We start from the raw sequence: 22,584 nt of genomic DNA on the forward strand, positions 1-22,584 counted from the left end.
TGCAAAGTAAATATTATTGACTCTGCCTGGCTCCTTGCTGTGTCTTGCACTGCCTGTACATGAAACAGCAGGGTTATATGAGGAGGGTGCCACGAAGCTTGGCATGCACCCAGCACCAGTGCCAGCCTCTTTTCTTTTCCCTCTCCTCTTACTGGAATGTGTGTGGTAGATTCCTGTGTGCATCAGAGGGAAAGTTCTTGAAATAAACCCTTGGGGAGCTGCATATCCAAGGTGATATCTACGTAACATACCACCAATCCTACTGGGTTGAAATAGGCAAGAAGCAATGGCTTTGAGGTAGAAAGTTCCCCTTTTGATGTTGTTTTCATTTTCTCAAGTAATACAGAGGGTTTACCTTAATGGGGGAAGCGTGATGGTATTCCCACATACTACAAGGATCTCATTTCACAGGACTAAATTCACAGGTCCTCTCCTTCGTGGCCTTGTGCTTTTATGTCAGTCCTTTAGCTTCTCCGAGCTCCAAACAGTTATTCATGACTACCTTTCCAGTTCCTCTTACTGGAGGATTCACATATGAGGAAGGAACAGCCCAGCTATACCTAGAACTGAATTTTATGATGCGCAGACTGCCTATACAATGTGTGTCACTGGATTCTCCCTGCCTAGCCCGTGGGCTGACAGCCTCCGTCAGATGAGATAACTGAGACTTGACGACTAACCCAGGGTTCATTACATATCTGATCTATGGTGGAGCTGGAACTTGAACCCAGGAGCTGTGGGAATCGGGTGGGAGCAGTGGGTTGGGGTTGATCAGCCTGTAACCAGCACCCCATAGAATGCAAGTGGAGAAGGGAGGTTCTCCAAAACAAGCTTCAGATGCTGTCCTAAAGTCTGGGGAATGGATTCCAAACAAGCAAAACGACAGGCATCCACTTTAGCTTTACTGAAAAATTCCTCTAACAAGCCTGAGGTGAGTTCCTTTTCAGGTCCACTTATTGAGTTTCTCGCTCTACCCAGCTGTCCTCATTTGCCTGAAGCCCAATATTGACTCTGTACCAGCAGTGATTACCTAATCGTCTATTGGGAGGTCGGCCTCTCCCTGAACTTCCTGGGGTCCTCACTGCTTCTCACCTTTGCGCTGTGGCAGAGTGTGTTCTGTGCCAGCAGACAAGGAAATCAGGTCACCTGCTGGTCAGAAGCTAACAGGCCCTGCCCTGGGTCAGTGGGTCCCCCTGTGCAGAGGCCCCACAAAGGCCCCGTTGTGCATGACTAGCCACTCCCTGATCTTCACTGCCAGCCACCCTTGGCAGTGCAGCTTTCCAGGTGTGTGCTGGGAGCTTTCCCAAGCCTGGCTTGCATTTCACCTTTTCCCACTTTGTTGAGGTGATTGTCCAGCTTGAGTTTCTCTTGCCTATGGGGGAGGCATAGGATTGTCAGGTGGGTAGAAAAGCAAACCTGTGTTACTCTTAGAGCAGACCTTTGTGAGTTCTGATCAGGGAACATCCTGACTAAAATAGGAGTGTGTATAAACATAGCCACATTTGATGCACACACCTTTGGGGGTGCTAACAGAACGTTGTCTTCCACTCTAAAATATTATTCTCTCCCTTTTTTCTTGTGTCTACCTGTGGCCTCCTCCTGCCTTCCTCCCCACAGGGTTCTGGCTTTTGGGTGCATCTGTTTCCTTCTTGGCTTGCCTTTTGTGATTGTGTTCTGAGGGATAGCCTCAGCCTGGGCTGGCCAGTTTTGACAGATGCCTGAGTCCCTGCCAACATCTTTTGACATTTTGGCAAGGACCATTTTGTGAAAGAGACTGAACGAGGGGGAGACCAGAGACCGGTGGCTCCTGTGTTCTCCTTCTCCAGCCCAAGTGCCTTCTTTTGGTGTAGACCAGAGTGCTTTGCACAAGCCGCAGCTGGCTTGGGACCGTGTCGTCGGAGCGTGTGGTAGGGAGGTCCGTGTCGTCGGAGCGTGTGGTAGGGAGGTCCCAGGAGCAGGAGCTGCAGCTGCTCTCCATGCAGTAGCCTGAGCCCTGGTCCTAAAAACAGCACCACAGCCCATGCCTGGCTCTTCATTAGCAGCTATTGCTTGGAATGAGCATTGGGGATTGGATTTGTATCCAGTGCTGTACCCCCCCTTCACTGCCCCTCACATTTATTCAGCATACACTGAGCAGGATGCACTGCCAAGTACTCAGAGAGGAAACAAACCAAAGAAAAAGATGGAAAACACGATCCCTAACCTCAAGGGTCAAATCCGGGAGCTAAGACAAAGTACTGGGAGTTACAGATGCTTTTATTCTAGTAGGTTATGTTGATCTGTGCAGCCACAATCACACTCCCTCTCCGAATATCTTATTAAAGCTAGGCCTTGTTGCCGGTTCTGCCTCATGTTTTCCTCCCTTGAGCATTTGTACATAATGCCATTTCCCTTTCAATAAGGGAAACATGTATGAGGGTAATTTAAATGATTAGCCTAATCTGCAGGAAGACTGCATATGGAATTAAGTTAAATACATTTGTCCTCAGCAGCCAGATCTGTCAGTCCACTTAAAGGTACCTTGGTCGTTTCATACCCTTAACAGAAGCTGAAGGCTCAGTAAGGATCATTGGCTTTCATTACTATTTTCATTGAAAGCTTATGATGATGATTTTTTTTTTTTTTTGAGACGAAGTCTCGCTCTGTTGCCCAGGCTGGAGTGCAGTGGCATGATATCAGCTCACTGCAACCTCCACCTTCCAGGTTCAAGCAGTTCTCCTGCCTCAGCCTCCTGAGGAGCTGGGACTACAGGTGCAGGCCTCCACGACCGGCTAAATTTTGCATTTAGTAGAGACGGGATTTTACTGTGTTGCTCAGGCTGGTCACGAACTCCTGAGTTCAGGCAATCTGCCCGCTTTGGCCTCCCAAAGTGCTGGGATTACAGGCGTGAGCCACTACGCCTGACCGACGATGATTTTTTATGACAAGTGCCCTTGAGAATTTTTCTTATGGATGCTCTGTGTGGAATGTGTTTTTACTCCAATGCAGAACATTGCTGGGGCCTTGTTCTCCTTGTGGTGTTGGATGTGGCCAGCCAGGAAAATGGTTCAGGTGAATCTCAGGCTGGTGGTCCACTCTGCTCATAAGGAGAGTGAAGAGGATTGTGAGAACCTCGGCTTTGCCTATGCTTGAGTCAGAAGAGGAAGGCCAAGTGCTACGGGCAGGGCAGTTCCCAACCCCCCTCCCAGCCTTCCCCAGGCTCCCTCCCTAGTGAAAGTTTGTGTTGTGAGTAGGACCTAGAGGAAATGATTGTCGAGTCAGACGTGTGGGGGCAGCTGCACTGACCGTGTGGAGGGTCAGTGGCAGAACAGCCCTGCAGGCTGTGGACACTAATTCTGGCCCTGATCCAAGCTTTCTCCCTGACTTCCTTTGGCAAGTAGATTTCCACACTTCGAACAGAGATGACAAGTTGCCTTTAAGAAGTAGAGCTAAAACTTGAATTGTTAAGGCCAGTATAACAAAAATATTAACTTCTAGAGCAAATCAATGCTTCATGTTATAACCAAGTGTTGGCTGTTTTGAATTTATATTATTTTGTGCTTTGAAATGGACGCGGGAACAAATCTTCCTAAGATATTCCTAGAAGGACCAATAAGGGCAGCAAATCAGAAATCCAGTTTAATTTTAGTAATTCCTGATTTTTCCTTTCTTTTTCTTGCTAGATTTGTCTTCAGCGAAGCGGAAGTTTGCGGATTCCTTAAATGAATTTAAATTTCAGTGCATAGGAGATGCAGAAACAGATGATGAGATGTGTATAGGTAAGTCGTAACTGTGCAGAAGATAAAAATGTTAATTGTTCATCGTCGCCTTCAGTATCCCAGCAGAGCCCTTTTCCTGGGATAGGAAGTCTTTAAGGTTAGTAAAGAAAGAAGTCCTTAGTGGAAGTGGAGGGGCAGAGATATGTGAGGATTGGGGCTAGGGGCTACTCTGGTCTTCTCGAGTTCTGGGATTGCCTCACCCTTCAGCATGCAGGAGAGAAAGCTTGAAGTTTTGCGGTGAGACTCTCCTTTCCTCCTCCCTTTCGTGTTTTTCTGGCTGGTGACATTCTTCCCCTCCAACCATAGCACTAAGAGCGTAGAGCATACGTGAAACACAGGTAGATGAGGGGAAAATTAGATCAGAGGTTGCAAAATGATAGCTCCTAGGCTGAGATCAGAACACAGCCCTGTTTTCTTTGGCTTTCATTTTAAAAATTAAATTACCACATAAATTCAATTTATAATCTAAAATTTCAGTTTTCTAGCTTCTTCAAAAAGTTTGAGAATTTAATCTATTGGCTCCCCCCATTCTGACCTGGCAGCAGTTGGCTGAGCTGTGTGGCTGCCACTGCCTTCAGATAGGGAGAGGAGCTCTGTGTCTGGTTCTCCTGTGCTGTGGGCAGGGAGGTCCCCACCTCTCTTGTATCCTTAAAAAGAAGCTGAGGCGGGTTACTGTTTATCACCACGCTCTGCTGCTTCACTCTTCACCATTACCTGCCTTGGTCTGTAGGCAACCCTAAGCACAGAGGATTTGCAATGTTAAGATACCTTTCTTTGCCAGGGCCTTGTCATTGCACACTATTCTCCTATGGGCACCTTGGTTGACTCCATTAAATGAGCAAGAACTGAGAAAGTTTTATTGGATTAATTAATTCATCAAATGCTTATTGAGTCCTTTTTGCCATGCAGAATGCCAGGATCAGGGGCTGAGCACAGGCGATTGGGAGACAGCTGAGCGTGGTGAACACACGTCCTGTAACTTTTGAATGTATGGATGCTTTTCCCAACATGGCTCAAGGGTCTTGAGTATCCTCAGGGCCACTGCACATAATGCTTATTGCTTTTGTTAATAATTCTGGCAAAGACGACTGTCATGTCTAAGCACCATGCTTCGAGGTACATTCTATTAATGAGTGGCTTGAGTACTCAGGAGGAACCCAAAGAGAAGCCAGAGATGTGGCTTCCAATGGCAGCAGCACTGTTTGTTTAGTTCTGCCAAAGAAAAGGCTGAGTTCTGACGCAACACCATGACAAAGGTTGAGGAGGTCAAATCCGGACAGGAAATTCTTCAACTCCTAAGCGGAACTCTGCCCTTTCCAGCCGGGGGCCTGGAAGCCTGCCAGCATCTCACCAGTCCTGGGTACTCTCAGGAACAGGCAGGTCTTTTCCTTGAAGAAATCATTCCTTAGCTAGAGTGCCAGGTGGAATTAACCTGCATTTCTGGGTCATCCTTAATAGTTAATGATTAAAAAGATGAAGGGAGCCTTGGGAAGCAATTGGCTTTAGGCATCTGTATGTGCCAAGGAATTAAAATCCATAACATAATAGCCAGAGCTGGAAAGGCTCCCCAAGACCCCTGGCACTCCTTCCGCCTCATGGCCCCTTTCTCTTTTTCAGCAAGGTCCTTGCAGGAGTTTGCCACTGTCCTCAGGAATCTTGAAGATGAACGGATACGGATGGTGAGTAGGGCTGGGCTAATCTTGGTCCCAGATAGTATGTTTGTATTGAGGGAGCAAGGGATTGGTTATCAGAAGAATCAGATTCAAATCCAGACTCTACCACTTGAGTGTTTTGAGTTCTTCAGCAAGCCTCATCTTTGTAGAGTTTGAAGCCTTTTGTGAATATTAAAGGATTACTCTGGTGGATAATTTTAGAATATAGTTAAATGACATCCTTCTGAAGATTCATTTTAAGGTCCTATGAACATTTTACTTTTTTGGGCCTCAGATTCTCTACCAGCAGAATTGGAGAGAAGGTGCCCCACTCTGCCTCTACTCCATTTTATTGAACCTGATCAAGAAGAGCCCTTTGAGGGCAGGGATCGCTTTACTTTTCTTTCTTTCCTTCTTTTTTCTTTTATTTTATTAGACAGAGTCTCTCTCTGTCACCAGGCTGGAGTGCAGTGGCACTCTCTTGGCTCACTACAATCTCTGTCTCCCGAGTTCAAGTGATTCTCCTGCCTTAACCTCTCCAGTAGCTGGGACTACAGGCATGCGCCACCATGCCCAGCTAATTTTCGTATTTTTCGTAGAGATGGGGTTTCACCATGTTGGCCAGGATGGTCTCGATGTCTTGGCCTCGTGATCCGCCCACCTCAGCCTCCCAAAGTGCTGGGATTAAAGGCGTGAGCCACTGCACCTGGCCTTCACTTTTTGTTTTTAAGCACCCAACACAGTGTCTGCCAGGTAGTAGGGACCAAGTAAACAGGTACTTTGTAATGAAGGTAACTATAAAAAGCTCTTCAAATAGAGGCATTGTCCACATTTAAGGGTCAAATGCTGATCTCCAGGTTCTTAAGAGATATCTTTTGTACTAGAATTTATTGTTCTGGGAGACAGAGAGGGTCTCACTCTGTCACCCCGGCTGTATTGCAGTGGTGGAATCATAGCTCACTGCAGCTGGAAGCTCCTGGGCTCAAGTGATCCTCCCGCTTCAGCCTCCTGAGTAGCTAGGACTATAGGTCTGCACTACTATACCTAGCTAATTTATTTTTTATTTTATTTTATTTTATTTTTGTAGAGATGAGGTCTTACTGTGTTACCCAGGCTGATCTCAAACTCCAAACTTGAAATGATCCTCCCACCTTGGCCTCTCAAAGTGCTGGGATTACAGGCATGAGCCCAGCTTATAATTTATTCTGATATAGTTCAGCATTAGCAGATAAGAGCTTCCACATCTATAGGAAGTTCCTTTGCATTTTCCTCCATATCCTTAAGATATGAGGAATGAAGCCTGACTTGAAGTCCCCTGCTGGCTGAACACCGATTTGCCCCTAGGAGGGCTTGTCTTCAGGCAGCAGTGCTCCAAAGGTCTAGGAGAGATTGCATTAATCAACATTTTCTTCTCTTCCCATACTAACAGTTGGTAGTTTGAACACTATTCACCAAGACATAATGTAGCCAGGTACTTTACATGCATTTTCTATTTTAACCCTCATGATGACTCTGTGAAGTGGTATCTGTATTAATGCTATTTTCAGATGAAGATATTGAAGTTTACAGAGGTTAAGTAACTTGTCCCGGATCACACAGTTAATAAGTCATACAGTTTGGGATCAAACCCAAGTCTGCATTATATTAAAAAATGTGGGGGCCAGGTGTGGTGACTCTTGTCTGTAATCCCAGCACCTTGGGATGCCAAGGTGAGAGGATTGCTTGAGCCTAGGAGTTCAAGACCAGTCTGGAGGCAACATAGTGAGACCCCCATCTCAACACAATGTTTTTTAAAAAGGCCGGCATGGTGGTGCATGCTTGTAGTCCCAACTATTTGGGAGGAGGTAGGAGGATGGCTTGTGCCAGGAAGGTCAAGGTTGCAGTGATTTGTGATTGCACCATTACACTCCAGCCTGGACAGCAGAGCAAGACCCTGTCTCAATTAAAAAAAAAAAAAAAAAAAAAGATTTCTTTAAAACTCCAAACAGAGTAGAAGCCTCTTACTTTCTACCCTGCAGAGAGAAACAGTTTCTCTTGGTTGCTCACTGCTGGTGCCTGAACCAGAATCAGAAGGGTGGTGGCAGCAGCAGTGGGGGCTGGTGGTGGGTGGAAGCCAGGGAAAGCTTGTGTGTTTGTGCACATGCTGGTGCCTGAGAAAGGGAAATGATTCTTTTGAGTCTGATTCTTGGCTGAGTTAGGATTTGGGGGTGGGGGTGTGGTAAGCAAATCACCATGAATACCCTGCAGATTGCTATGGCCTGTGGTAAGGGAACAATGACTGGATTATACTTTTCAGCTTGCCTCTGCAGTTTTATTATTAATGTCAGTAAATTGAGTTTCTACTGTCTGCATCTGAGTATCTGGCCATTGCAAGCCCCTTCTCTACCTCCTTGCCCTGTGACAACTTCATCATCAGTTCAGTTCAACTCAGCAAACAAAGCTGCATCTTCTCTGGGAAGCCTTTCCTGACTTCCTGGGTTATATGGCTACCCTTGGTATTTTCTTAACATCCAGTTCATGCTTCTGATCCTGTGTTTACCACATTGTGTCCTGATAAACATTGTACCTGTCTGTGCCCTAGAGTAAATGAGTTCCTCTAGGCAGAGAAGGGGCTTCCATGTCCCCAGCATCAGGCAGTTGTTGGAACCAAGTGGACGTTACACAGTCATAGAATCTTAGACTAAGTGGGAACTTATTCCTCACCATCTGCAATTGCTCATTTGACAGATGAGAAAACAAATCTTATTCAGGATAATAGCAAGTAGTAGTATGGCTGGGACCAGGACTCGCTTGTCCTTATTCCCAGGTGAGCAGTTGAGTGCTTCTGTATTATAAGCATCTGCTTAGGACTAGATTCTCAGTCATGGATGTCCTCTGAAATAACTTGGGGAGTTTGAAAAATACTGATGTCTGGGACTAAGTCCAGGGATTCTGAGTTAGTTGGAGTGTAGCCTAAATATAGGGATTTTAAAAGCTTTCCAGGTGATTTTACTGTGTAGTTACGGTTGAGAATCATTAACTTAGGGGCTTGACAAATTTTCATGAGCTTCAGAGACTTGCAGGTGGTTTGAGGAAAAGACTTAAGTGAACTGATTAAGTAACATCAAATAACAATAAAAATCATAAAATCAAACAAGTTAACACCACAACACTCTAGTCTTAAATTTCACTGTTCTGAAATAAGTGATCTCAAAGTTGAGAAAAAGGCACGTCGTAATAAATTTGGAGACTTGACTTTTTCTGTCCCTTACATTGTTCTGTTAGTTCTTTACTGTGTCCATCTATGACTTCTGACATTTACCCTGTTAGTTTCTTGGCAGTGGACATGCGTGTGGTTTAGGAAAAATAATGCTTTGTTATAGCGAGATTCGGGAATAATTAGTTGAGCAAAGAGTGATAAATGAATGACTTAAAAGGAAAAACTATAAAATACTGTACTGCCTTAGAAAAGACCATAGAGTCTTAGAGCTGGACAATTCAGCCCACTTGTTCTGCAGATGATGAAATTAGAGCCCAGAGAGGTTAAATGTTTTGCCCATGGTCACACAGTTGGCAGCCAATGAAGAAAGAATCCATTCATTCATTTATTCATTCAGAAATGTTTGCATGCTGCTTTGTCTCAGCACTCTTCTTTGTTTTGGGGATAGTGGTGGCAAAGTGAGCCTTTACAAGATACTGTCGTGTGTGTGTGTGTGTGTGTGTGTGTGTGTGTGTGTGTATAAATGTGTGTAGTGGTGAACCAGAACATATTTGTAGGGGAGGGAAGTTGAGTTATGTTGGTAGTCAGGGAACGCCTACCTAAAGAGGTGATCTTTAAGCTGAAACCTTAACTACATAAAGGAACTGTCCCTGTAAGGATCTGGGAACACAGTGTCTGAAGGAATAGCCAAATGCTATGGCCCTGAGGTGGGACAAGTTTGGTGCGTTTGAAGTGCACTGGTGTGCAGGTGGGTTGGAATGCAGGATCTGAGGGGTGACCCTGTGAGATGAAGCTGAGAGGCAGCCAGTAGTCAGGAGGCACAGGTATCTTGGCTTTAGTCCAGTCCTGTCTTGGTAGAGTGACACAAAATCAGGTTTGAAAGGTTTTTGCGCCATCAAATGTCCAGAGTTTTTTGTTGTTGTTGTTGTTTTGTTCTTAACCTAGAAATCAGTGTTGATTTACTTTACTTGGGTAAATGAATGTTTACAAGAAACTGTCACCAGAAGCTTGTAACTGAGACCCCACTCTTTCACCAGTTTCCCTCTGCCCCTTCAGACGGTTGCTTAACAGTTTGAGTTCCTCATTTTTACTTTCAAAGAATCAGTATGAATCATGCATGGGAGGAAGAGGATCATATTTTGAAATGTGACAGTTTTGATATGACATGCTGTTCAAAGGTTCTAAACAGTTGACATGTATAACATTGCTTACTCAAATTTTATTCTAAGACATGGGGAGGCATCTTGTGCTGGAGCTGCTGTAATTCTTTACTGATACTGCTTTTGTGTCTTCTTTCCCCTACTCTGTTTTTCTTCACTAGATTGAGAATGCCAGCGAGGTGCTTATCACTCCCTTGGAGAAGTTTCGAAAGGAACAGATCGGGGCTGCCAAGGTGAGAATTTTGCAAGCTTTGGTCTTGGATTTTAGAGTGAGAGATCTGAAAAGCACAGCACCTTCTTTAAAAAAATGTAAGCATGTCTTCAGAAAATTGGAGCCCACCTTCTTCAGAAAATCTTAGGTAGAGAACTCTACAGAGCCTAACTCATCAGGTCTTTACAGGTGACTGACGTATGAGCAGTCAGCATCTGAGCAGTCAACCCTAGAGCAGCCATTCTGGTATTTTGTTATCTAATTGTTTTGTGCTTGTTCATAAATCATCCAAAGGTGGAAACCACACCTTGTTTGTGTCATTATAATAGATAGCTGTGTGCTTAGACAATTGCCTATATTGGACAATACATTTGTTTTTGTGGAATTGTATTTGTTGTGGAGGTCCAGGACTTGCATCTTAAACAGGAGCTACCAATTATGCCCTGTGGGTATGGGGACTTTCTTTAAAGGGAGGCAGCTTGTACGTAGGTTTAGCTGATTTTTGCTGGGTCTGGAAATGGGCCCTCTCTTGCTGATTCTTTAAATGTTTCAAGATAAACCGAAAGGCCAGTTTTATGTGAAATTTTTTATTGACAAATAATTTTAAAATATATATTACACATTGTGCAGGTCAAAAAATGACATCTGCAGGCCTTGTTCAACCTGGAGATCACCATTTGTTATCACTGACCTGGAAGGATTGTAGCCTAAACTTGACTAATTCTAATGTGTTCTTGAGAGACTCCTGTTCCTTTTTAAAAGGTGAATTCTCCAGGGCTCCCTTGTCCCATAATAAATCACTAGCAGTGCCAGGTGTGGTGGCTCATGCCTGTAATCCCAGCACTTTGGGAGGCCAAGGTGGGTGGATCATGAGGTCAGGAGTTTGAGGCCAGCCTGGCCAATATGATGAGACCCCATCTCCATGGTGGCATCCGCCTGTAGTCCCAGCTACTCATCAGGCTGAGGCAGGAGAATCGCTTGAACCCAGGAGGTGGTGGTTGCAGGACCTGAGATCTCACCACTGACTCCAGCCTGGGTGGCAGAGCAAGACTCCTTCTCAAAAAAAAGAAAAAAAAAGTCTCTAGGAAACCCTAGCCGGTTTGACCTTCAGTAGAGTGTTAGAGGCAACCTGCAGGGAAGATGTTTTCACTGGAATCAGTGAAAGCAAAAAGATTTCCAACATTTTCTTCCTGGTTTTCTGGAACTGTGAGTCAGTTCAGCTGCAGTCTCTTATGCCATCTGCAGGGGCTTTTGGGCAACACCACCTTCCTACTTGTGTGGATTTTACTTAGTTGCAAAATGAGGTATTCGTCGCCCCTACAACACACACACGCCCGTTAAGTGCATCAGCTTTCTGGAAATAGATATGATTAGGGCCCACAAAAGATGTTGTTTATTCAGGGTCCTTCAGAGAGATGGTTGACCGTAGTTTGAAGGAGGGACCATGGCAAAGACTTTTCTCCCAGTTTTATTGTACTTTTCTACTAATTGTGATTTACACGTTTATAAGGAAGTAAGGAATGTATGTATATAATTTGCATGAAGTCTTATTCCACTAAGATTTCATCCAGACTGTGAACCAGTCCAGTGATGGCAGATAATAAGCTGTGAACAAGTGCTCCCTCAGTTCGTGGCAGTGCAGGCCCCCCAGCAGGCCTCCTCTTGGTGGCCTTGGCACCTGTGCCTCCCCAGTCTTGAACATGTTTGGCAGTGGCTTCCGGGGGTTATGCAGAGCTTTGAGACCAAGGCAGAGCAGTCCTGTCTGTTGAGTCATTTTTCAGTAGTTACTTCTCTTTCTGAGCACAGACGCCTCTCACTCTGGCCTCCTCTTTCACTGGCTTGGGTGTTACCGTGGTTACCAAGGAGGCGAGACAAGAGCCTGAGTGGGCTCCCTTTGGGCTAGTACCAGTGATCTTAATGACAGGAAGAGGTACTGTCCCACCAAGGGGTATAGATGGTGACGTATTAGGATAAAAGAATTTAAATAAAATAGTCACTTACCCAAGCATGTTTCCCCTCATGCATACTCTATTCCCCCATTCATTAAACCATGAATAATAATGAATTATTAAACATCTTTCTGATGATCATTAAAGAAGAATTGTGATGACATTTGGGTGACTTCTCATCCCTCCCCATTTGTCGTTGTTTTTCCCCTGGCATATCCTCCTAACCATCACCCTACATACACATACATTTTTATCATAACATTATGTAAATTTAAGAGAAAACAAACAAACTAACAACAGATCCACTTCTAGACGATCCATGGAGCAGTCTCAAGAACACCTCAGAGCCAGCAAATGCTCTTCAGCTGGTTTTGGTAGTGGCCAAGTGGAGGTTCTGAACTCTGCCTGTGCCAACGCTAAAATTACTTTTTCCTCCTCCTCCACTCTCTGGTGCTGCTTCGGTTGCCATAACATCCTGTTACAGAATGCACGGTGTGAAGGCTGCCAGGGAGGAAGACTCTTGGGCATTCTTATGCTAACATGCTGCTGAGGAGTATCACCCTGGTGCTTGACTTAACCGTGGCCCTAAATTTCTGTTTCCGAGTTTGAGGAAATTCATTTTTCCTGTGTCAGAGGAACATTTGGAATGCTGGACTCTGCAATAAGTATAACAGGCATAAGAGAATAGCATAAAGAGTGAGTCTGAGCTAGACCGCCTGAATCCAAATCTCACTTCTGCCATTTGCATGTAGACTTGGGGAGGTTATTGACCCTCTTCGTGCCTGTTTCCTGATCTCTAAAATGGGTAATAATAAAACTTGCCTCAGAAAGTTATTATGAAGAAGTGAGTGAACTCATATCAAATGCTTAAAACAGTGTCTATCATATAGCTACCTGAACACAGGAACAATGTGTGTTACGTAGTCATTCGATGCTAGTGATTATATTTGATATACACAATTCATTCATTGAAAAAATATGTGGAGGCTGCTCTGTGCCAGCATTGTTCTGTGCCCTGATATGTGGTGAAGAACAAGGCAGATGCGGTTGCGTTGCTCATGGTGTGGCTGGGGAGAAAGACATTAGACAAAAAGAGATAAATAAATATATAATTTCCAATTGTAGTAGGTTCTTGGGAGGGTTACCTTCATGGCACATGGGACATGGAAAGCAGGTGTGTTCTTGATAAGAAGGAGGCAGGTTTAGGTGATAAGCTCACCCCTGTCACCACCATTGCTGGCGTTTATTGAGCACTTCCCACGTGGCAGGCACCCTGGTAAGCACTACTTGTGGTTTATTTCATTTAATCCTAGAAATCCTTTGGTGGGGGAGGGTTCTTATTTTTATTTTGTTATATGGTCTTTGAGCTGAAAGAAGAAACCTGAGCAATTATTTAATCATCCTCAATTTATAGTTGAGGAAATTGAATCCTGGAGGGGGATGGTGATTTGTTTCTAGCCAGTCCATATTGAGTTGGGAATACATTTTAGGGTTCTAACTCAATCCTTGACTTAAGCACCCCCCAGGAGACTCTCTGAAAGGTGAAAACCATCTTGAGTCCTGAGTAATGGAGTAACACCACCCTCCCATCTTAGGAACGTTATCTAAACTGTAGTACTTTTTTGCTGCAGAGGTCTTATTGCTATTTTCTCAGGACAGAAACAGCTTCTCTTTCTCCTTCTTCTTTTCTCTAACTTTGGCTGTCCTCTTAAGCATGGAATCCAGAAGCACAAGTTGCCAGAATGTCCCAGAATGCCAGTGACTCATGCTCTCTGGCCTTTTCTCACCTCTGGCCAGCTGGGTTGTCCGGCATCAGGATTCTCCTTTTTGGGGTTGCTGTTAAGGCTGGTGGGAGTGGATACATGTGAACAGCAATTGGAGTTGGAGCCCCAGTTCAAAGTTGCTGGTTTCTCTAATGGAAAAGAACTGCTTGGGTTAAGTCTCTTGCCTGTACTCTCCTCAGATTTGAAGGAGTAATGTGACTCAGGCTTTTTCTTCATTTGCTGCTGTATGCTTAATTGTTCTTGGACTAGAGTAGTCTTTTAAGTCAAGCTCAGATTCATAGAAATGGATATATGTCAGTTAAAATGGATATATGATTATTCTCCCCACTCTGGGAGCATATACCAGATGAGTGGGATTCTGACAGGTGGAGCTTGTCAGGGCTCTGGGTGATGGCTTCTTGCTCAGAGTGTCCTGCCCCAGGGCATTTGCACTTGACTGTTCTGCTCTAGAAGGCTCTACTCTACTCCTTCTGTATTTAACAGGTAGGCCTCAGCTCACATCTTCCTTCCCCAAATGATGCGTTTCCTGGGTGCCCTATCTAAAGAATCTGTGTGACCGCACCCTGCTTATTTCCTTTGTAGCACTTGCAGCAGTCTATAATTGTGCTGATTATTTGTTTACTGGTTAATTGTGCTTCTCCTACTAGAACATTTCTACCGTGAGGGTTGGGACCATTTTTGTCTTATATTTCTGGTACGTAAAGTAGAGCCTTGCACAGAGTGGTTGCTGATTTTAAATTTGTTAAAGGAATAAAGAGATGTGTCTGAGCTTCCTTATTTAACCAGAAAATATTTTTCCTCTTCTAAGCCTTGAAGTTGCAGAAAAACATCCCTACGAGTTTGGGCTCCACATGAGACAAAAGCAGGAATAATGTACCCAATTAGTAAATTTGATCCTGTTTATCAGCCCACTGCCAACCTTCTTCCAGCCTCCTTGCCTGCTCTCCCCATCGGAATGTGGAAGGAAGGCAGACTGCCTGTGACAATCTGTCTCAACTGTGGTGGAGAACATGGGCTTTGGAGGCAGATTGTCCTGGGCTCAAATCCCAGCTCTGTCACTCTCCGTGACTTTTTACAAGTTCACCTCTTTGGATCCAAGTTTTCTTATCTGTTAAATGGGAGACAGAAATAGAACCACAGTGACCCAGTGATTCAGTGGTGGGGAGCAGGGATTTATTTGTATATTATGGTAATTATTTTTCGTTTTGAAGGCAATAATACAAGCTAATAAAACAATTTCTTAAAGAGAAGAAAAAACTGTTACCCCATTACCATATTATAGGTGTTTTCATATAAGTAAATTCCCACGTCATCTTTGTCCATAGGTAGACACATTCTATGTAGGTAGGATGCATCAAGTTTATATAATGCTATTATTACTTTTCTCTCTAATTTTCCAATGACTTGTTATGCTTATTAGATGTTCCATACTTTAATTATGCCAAACTCTATCCTTGGCAATGATGTTGCTGCTGCTGCTTTTATTTTTGTTTTGCTGGCATAAATGGTGCTGTAGTAAACACATTTGTGTGACGATAATACCGTTGTTTTGAATTATTCCTCAGCTTAAAGATCTGCATGTGATATTAAGTGTCAAGAGATATTTAGGCTTACATACCAAGAAGTGTTTTTTGAACAGTATTAAGGCTGGATCTAGCCTTAGTATAGGCTTGTCTCATTCAAACTGTAAGAAGATCTTCCTTCCTTGATGTTAGCTTCATAGGTACCCTCACTGCCGCCTCCTGCCCCTACCCCGCAACCCCTGACCGCCTTCTGGCCTTGACTATCCTTGTGAATTAGAAACTAGAAATTTCTATTTCACAAAGTTCTTAGAGGGAGAATCTCGGCTTTGCCACCATTAAATACTGGTATTTACCTCATTTCTGGCCTTGTAATGGTGCCTCTCTGTTAGACCCTCAAACCCAGGGGGCTGTTGGTAGGTGGCTGCAGGATTCAATGGGCATCACCTGAAAAGTAGGAGCCGAGTTGTCATCTGTGTTCTGAGCAGAAAGATCTTGAGAGATGGAGGCTGCTTTTATTCCTGCAACATGTTACTTTTTTTCTTTTTCTCTTCTCTTTTTTTGCCAGGAAGCTAAAAAGAAGTATGACAAAGAGACAGAGAAGTATTGTGGCATCTTAGAAAAACACTTGAATTTGTCTTCCAAAAAGAAAGAATCTCAGCTTCAGGAGGTAAGAGACTTTATTAGTATTCTGAATAAAGTGTTCAACTTGTACATGGTGCTTTGCATATGTGCTGGTTGCTCTTTGCTAGAAAATCTTAGGGTTAGAAGGGACCTGGGAAGTCAGGAACTTGCTCCTGATCTCTCATCCAATGCCTGATGCCTGGACTGCCTTTGTGTCCTCCAGCTTTCTAGCCTGTCAAGGTGGAACACACTGCTGGCCAAGATGACCACCTCCTTGTTGGGCTGCCCTGATTGCTAGATCTCTTCATTTCAAACTGATGCATCTTTTCCTGTTTCTCTCATTCTTGGCCTGAATTCTGCACTCTGTTACTTTACCTTTTGACTTCCTGCCTTTTATCAGTGATTTGAAATGTTAGCATCTCAAACGTTTTGATTATCCTTCCTTAATACTATTTTTTTCATTGTTTCAACCAGCACTTGACATTAGTCTTCTTTCTTTTTTTTCTTTTAAAGTAGTGCTTTCTTTTCCTGTGTATGTTTTGTGCTTTGGTAATGTTGTTTCAAGAAAATACATTTCTTAAACTTGCTCTTGGTTTTTCTGGGTGTGCACGGTATCTTTTAAAAAGTAGTTCACTTGGAAAGAAAAATGATGGAGCCATGGCAGCCATGGAGCTGTGACTATTTTTATTTAGTTCATGAAGACTGGCATGTTAAGGGAGTTTATGCTTCTTGGAGACAGGGGAGTTTCCTCGTGGAACCCCAGATTTGGCTTTAAAAATGTCATCTCATTTAACTGAACAATTTGCTTGACCTCTCTCATGATACTTTTGCGAAAAGAGGCTACCATGGCTTCCAGGTTGGCTCTTGTTCTTAAATTTTAATTCTTTTTGAGCAGATACCATGCTTCCGTTAGGTGAAAGTTCACATGAGGACAGCGGAGTCAGAGGTTGAAAGGCTGAAGTAAGACATGGTAGAGTTCAGTCCCCTCCCAATCACAATTGGTTACACATCTTGGGATAGGAATGTGGTGTTCTCAGAACTCTTTGCTTTGAAATGAGTATTTAATCCAGCTCTTAGAGTAGTGATGAGGACCATTACTCAACATCAATGACAACTGTCGCAACAAGTGTTTATAATGGGCTTTGCAGATCAGTTCTTGACCAGCCAGCAGACAGCATTGAGTATTTGATGTGTGCTTTACAAAGTACAAAATGCTAATCTATCCTCGAAAATCTTGTGCCTGAGTAGGGAAAAAGAAGCTAAAGCAGAGGAAGTGTTTCTTGAAGGGGCATAGCTACTCAGGTAAATCTTGTCAAATGTGATTGAAAAACCTTAAAAACAAAACAAAACAAAAAAAGCTTATTTTCATGGAGTATAAAGACTATCCCAACTTGACAGGAGGATGTAGGCACGATCCCAAAGATGTGGATAGTCCATGATAAATATGGAATTCTATTTAGAATCTGTCCTAATACCCTCACTTTTTGGTTATTCTTCTGGCATCACTTGACATTTAGGATTTGGAAACTAATTTACGTTTAAAGAAAGCCTTTTTGGGTGTGCTTCCCAATGACCAGGTCAGTCCAGCTCTCCACATTCTAAGCAGTTATAAATTATGGATTAGATGACTATGCACCATTAGTACAGATACTCAAGAGTATTCAGGGTTGAGCAGGTGTGTGGTTTTTCTAGCACCTGCTGAATCTGGGAGGCCCACAGCACAGTTACCAGTAGGCACAGCGTTCCCTAGAACAAAGCTGCTTCTTCACCAGATCCATTCTCCCCATGGCCAGTTAGTGCAGACTTGGTCTTGAATGAGTCCAGCATTTTCTTATAGGGCCCTGAATGCCCTCTGAGTTACCACAGTATAGGGACCAGAACACTGGGCTGGCAAAGAGGATACCCGGCTTCAAAACCTGTTCTGCCATGTATTTACCCTGTGACCTGGGGCAAATTACTTCAACTCTGTAAGCTTTATTTCCTTTATTTGTTATATACTCATGAAATACCTGTCCTGCTTACGTTATGAATGAGAAGACAAATATATATAGCCTCTGCTCAAGTATAAAGTATTTTATATTTAATGTAAAATGTGTAAATATACATATGATTGGCCTATTCTGTTCCATTTTCTGTTCCTAAATTGTATGCCACTATTCCTGACTCTGCCAGTTCTGTATTTCAGTGGATGTTTTCCATTATGTTCTTTTATTACAATCCTTTATGTTCTTGCCTTTGACCTAGTCATACCTTCTAAGTACTTTGAGTGTAAGGATTGGGTTGCAGATCTTGCAGGTTCTGGTCTGTTCTCAGGCATTGCTTTTTAGTTGTACCTGAACTAAATTAAACTTTATAAAAATCTAACTCAAAAACAGTAAAAATGATTACCACTGCCACTAACCACATCAATAACAACAATAATACAGGGAAACATTTGTTGAGTGCATATTTATGGCCCAGGTATGGTGTTAAGCATTTTACGTGGAATCTTCTGTAATCCTCACCCTAAGAGGTGGTTATTGCTCTGTTTTACATCTGAGGAAACTGAGGCTCAGATATGAAAAATAGCTTGGTGGTAGCAAGTCAACCCCAGAACCTGGCTGTGCAGCCCTTTCCCTTCACCCAGTTTGCTTTCTATGTCTCTGTCGGGGGAGGGATGTTGAGGCTTTCTTGTCTGCTGACCATCGTTATTTAGTGCCAGTGTCATGACATAGAATTGGAGATAGGGAAGGACCTTAGTGATCGACTTTTTTTTTTTTTTTTGCTTTTGAGACAGAGTCTAGCTTTGTCACCTATGCTGGAGTGCAATGGCACTATCTCAGCTCACTGCAACCTCCGCTTCCTGGGTTCAAGTGATTCTCCTGCCTCAGCCTCCCAAGCCGCTGGGACTATAGGTACCCATCGCCACGCCTGGCTAATTTTTGTATTTTTAGTAGAGATGGGGTTTCACCATATTGGCCAGGCTGGTCTCAACTCCTGACCTTGTGATCTGCCCACCTTGGCCTCCTAAAGTTCTAGGATTACAGGCGTGAGCCACCGCATCCAGCCATTTCAACTTTCTTGAATTACATTTGAAGGAACTGAGTTTCTTGCAGAGATCAGGTGTTTTGCTGAAGGTGTTCATATATGTAGTGATCATTTTCTTCATATTTATTAAAAATTCATCTTTTATGAATATTATTGAACAGCTGGTACACCTTTGATGAAACCTTCCACTTTGATGGCCAGAATCATTCCCTGATTGCAGAGTTATGCACCGGATGCTTTTAAATTCCAGCCCATCCCTAGATCCCTGGAAGTAGAAACTATAGGGCAGTGATGTGGAATGACACTGCCATCTAGTGGATAATTTTTAAAAATGTGTAGTTTTGAATGGTAAAAAAAGCTTGCTTCAAAAACAGTAGTCATTCATTCAACAAATACTCATTGGACGCTTCCGCAAAAGTTTGTCAAGGCACTGGGTGTTTTGTAGAATGTGAAATGAAGGATCTTCCTTCATGGAAATTACAATTTAGGAGGAAGTGTCTTTTCCAAGAAGCACAGAATAGTTGATGGATTTATACAAGCTGGTAGATTTACAGCTTCTCAAGTGGCAGTCGGGGAAACTGTCTTGAGTGTTCTGCTGGGTGGGTTGGAATTCTGGCTTATAATTCTATTGCAGGAAGCCCAAAGATATGATGAATTCTGTGGTCCACACCAAACAGGGGCATTGGCAAGAGAAATACAACATTCCACTTGAGATTTATTCTTCCTTTTCATTTGGGAATTCATTAAGTTATGCATTCGTTATTAGTTCTGGGTCATTGCAGAGATGTGCATTTGGTGCTGAATGATGGCCACATGGAGATCAATTCATTCATTCTGCATGCATCTGTTGAACGTTTATTATGGGCCAGACACAATCGTGAGGACTGGCGGAGAAAATGAAAAAGATAGACAAGGTCTTTGTTCTCATGGACTTTATATTCTAGTAGGCAATACATAAGAAAAGAAAGGAATAGGCCAGGTGCAGTGGCTCATGCCTGTAATCCCAGCACTTTGGGACGCCGAGGCAGGCAGATCACTTGAGGTCAGGACTTCGAGACAAGCCAGGCTAACATGGCGAAACCCCGTCTCTACTAAAAATACAAAAAAATTAGCTGAATGTGGTGGCACATGCCTATAATCCTAGCTACTTGGGAGGCTGAGGCAGGAGAATCACTTGAATCTAGGAGGCGGAGTTTGCAGTGAACCGACATCGTGCCACTCCACTCCAGCCTGGGCAACAGAGCGAGACTCCATCTCAAAAAAAAAAAAAAAAAAAAAAGAGAAAGGAATAGATAAGAGTTTAAATTGGGAGATGAGACAGAGATTTCCTGGTAACCTATTTAAAATAATGTAGTCAATGAAAGCTTCTCCTAAAGTGGTAACGTTTAAACTGAGCCCAGAAGTAATGAGCTAATGAGAAGCCAGGACAGTCTTCACATTGTGAGTGCGTTGTAAAATCACAATTATTGCGTCATGAAATAGAGTAGGCTAAAATAGAATAAAAAATATGAAAGTGCATTGCACTTAACAATTATAAATGTGTATTTATTGAGTCATAATATAAAAAGTATTTCTTACTGTATGTTGAAATTAAAATGTATATTTATCTAGAAGAAGAGGTTGTCAGGGAGAAGGAGCACCAGTTACAAAGGTTGTGGGAAAGAAAGGATTTGGAGCATTAGAGGACAGGAAGGACACCAGAGTGGCTGGAGCTTGGTGACAGTGGGTTAGGATGGGAGGAGGTGAGGCTGGAGGGTTGGGCAGATTATACAGGGTCTTGCAGACTACAGTGGAGGTCCTGGGAAGCCCTCTAAGGGGCTATGAGACCATCTGATTTAGATTTTAAGGTAGATATTCTGGTTCCTGGGTGCAGAGTAGATTGGGACAGAGGGAGAGGATGAAGACAGAGATACCAGTTAGGAGAGAAGTGTAGTAGCCCAGAGATGATGTGGCTGGTTTAGGGTAGAGCAGGAAGTGAAGCCCTGTGCTCTGAAGTGCCTGGGGACAGTAACCACCAACATGCACAGGACACTTTCCAGTTTTCCAATTATTTACATCATTTGGCCCATTTTCTCTTAGAAACAGCCCTATGCAGAAGCAAGGGCTGATGTTATCTCCATCTTCCAAAGATCAATGCCTTGAGCCGGTCTCACCAGCTAGGACATTGTAGAATTGGAGCTTGCGCTTGGGCAGCTCTCTGATGCGGGTGTCAATTCTGTTTTCCTCATAGGAATTTCCTTCTGGATCCTTCATCCGTGCCTTTGCAGATTTTCAGAATGATGTCTCCTGTTTTTCCCCCTCCACTTGCAGTATCAATTGGCAAGCCCAGGCAGGGAGAAGCTTCGAGGTGTATGGGGTGGTCAGGAGTAGCTGCATCCCTCCGCATAAGTGTTTTGGATTTGCGCTACGGGAGATCAAAGGCTACAGGAACACATGAGACTTAACAGCAGGAGCCCAGCTGGAAGGCATATCAGCCCAGTTGTCTAAGCAGCCACACTGTGCTGGGGGTTGTGGTGGTGAGTAGGATGCAGGACCTTCTGAAACCTGTTTCCAAATAAAGATTCATCAGTGCTCAGATATCTCCTTTCCCTGCTTGGGAGCCTTAGAAAATGTCCCCAGTCTTAGCCTTCCAGGTTGGTTTGATCTACCAGTTACTCAGCAGACTGGCTTTTTTTGTTTGTTTTTGTTTTTTGAGACAGAGTGTCTCACTCTGTCCTCTAGGCTGGAGTGTAGTGGCACGATCTCAGCTCACTGCAACCTACACCTCCTGGGTTCAAGAAATTCCCCTACCTTAGCCTCCCGAGTAGCTAGGACTACAGGTGTGCCATCATGCCTGGCTAATTTTTTGTATTTTAGTAGAGACAGGGCTTCACCATGTTGGCCAGGCTGGTCTTGAACTCCTGACCTCGTGATCCGCCCACGTTGGACTTCCAAAGTGCTGGGATTATAGGCATGAGACATTGCGCCTGGCCCAGACTGGCTTTTGAGTGTGAGAATGTCCATTGCTGAGAGATCCAAGATGGCCGATTAGGAGCAGTTCAGGATTGCAGCTCCCAGTGAAAGCGCAGAAAGTGAGTGGATGCCGAATTTCCAGATGGATTTTTGTTGCCCACAGACCAGGAGATTCCTGGGCGGAGGAGCCCCACGGGTCGCCAGCGCAACTCTTTTGGCCGGCGCGGTGGCTCTCAATACAAAACACATGGGACTGGGTGCTCTTTTAGCTGATGAGTGGAGATCCGGGAAGGCAGAGTCGCCTATTCAGCTGATTAAAAAGGGGACTGAAACAGCGAGCCAGGCCAGGAGATTCCAGGGCAAAAAAGCACCACAAATCTCAGCACCACTGTTATAGCCGGCACAGTGGGTCGCCGCACAGGAAATCACACAGCAGCTCTGAATGAACAACGGAGCCCATAGCTCAGCACTTGAGCTCCTATAAAGGTCAGACTGTCTCCTCAAAGAGCTCCCTGACACACTTATACCCAAGGAGTCACCTCACAAAGGAGAGCTCAGACTGACATTTGGCGGGTATCGATACTTCTGGGACAAAGATAGCAGAAGAAGAAACTGGTAGCAACTCTTACTGTTCTGCAGTGGCTGCAGGTGATCCCCAGGCAAGCAGGGCCTGGAGTGGACCTCAGCAGTCCTACAGCAGAGGGGCCAGACTGTTAGAAGGAAAACTAAGAAACAGAAATAACTTCAT

At 43.9% G+C, this 22,584-nt stretch overlaps 1 protein-coding gene and 1 long non-coding RNA gene across 7 annotated transcripts in view; both read left to right on the forward strand.

Annotated features, from left to right (window-relative positions):
• The window catches only part of ARHGAP26 (Rho GTPase activating protein 26), a 462,881-nt gene that overhangs the window by 101,642 nt on the left and 338,655 nt on the right, over positions 1 to 22,584 (forward strand). For 5 of the 6 annotated variants that reach the window (XM_032291490.1, XM_032293486.1, XM_032292845.1 and 2 more), the window contains exons 2-5: positions 3,663 to 3,758; positions 5,376 to 5,437; positions 9,931 to 10,002; positions 15,802 to 15,903. In XM_032291490.1, the coding sequence (XP_032147381.1) occupies positions 3,663 to 3,758; positions 5,376 to 5,437; positions 9,931 to 10,002; positions 15,802 to 15,903 (332 nt within the window). Of the gene's footprint in view, positions 1 to 3,662; positions 3,759 to 4,667; positions 4,747 to 5,375; positions 5,438 to 9,930; positions 10,003 to 15,801; positions 15,904 to 22,584 lie in introns of those variants that run through there. The other variant, XM_032294819.1, reaches the window with a different exon arrangement.
• LOC116564399 lies at positions 938 to 2,180 on the forward strand. Its single transcript, XR_004274981.1, has 2 exons — positions 938 to 1,915; positions 1,946 to 2,180. It is a non-coding gene; the product is annotated as an uncharacterized LOC116564399 (long non-coding RNA).

This window comes from Sapajus apella, unplaced genomic scaffold, assembly GCF_009761245.1.
Source record: "Sapajus apella isolate SASKATOON/1434 unplaced genomic scaffold, GSC_monkey_1.0 scaffold1, whole genome shotgun sequence".
NCBI classification, from domain to species: Eukaryota; Metazoa; Chordata; class Mammalia; order Primates; family Cebidae; genus Sapajus; species Sapajus apella.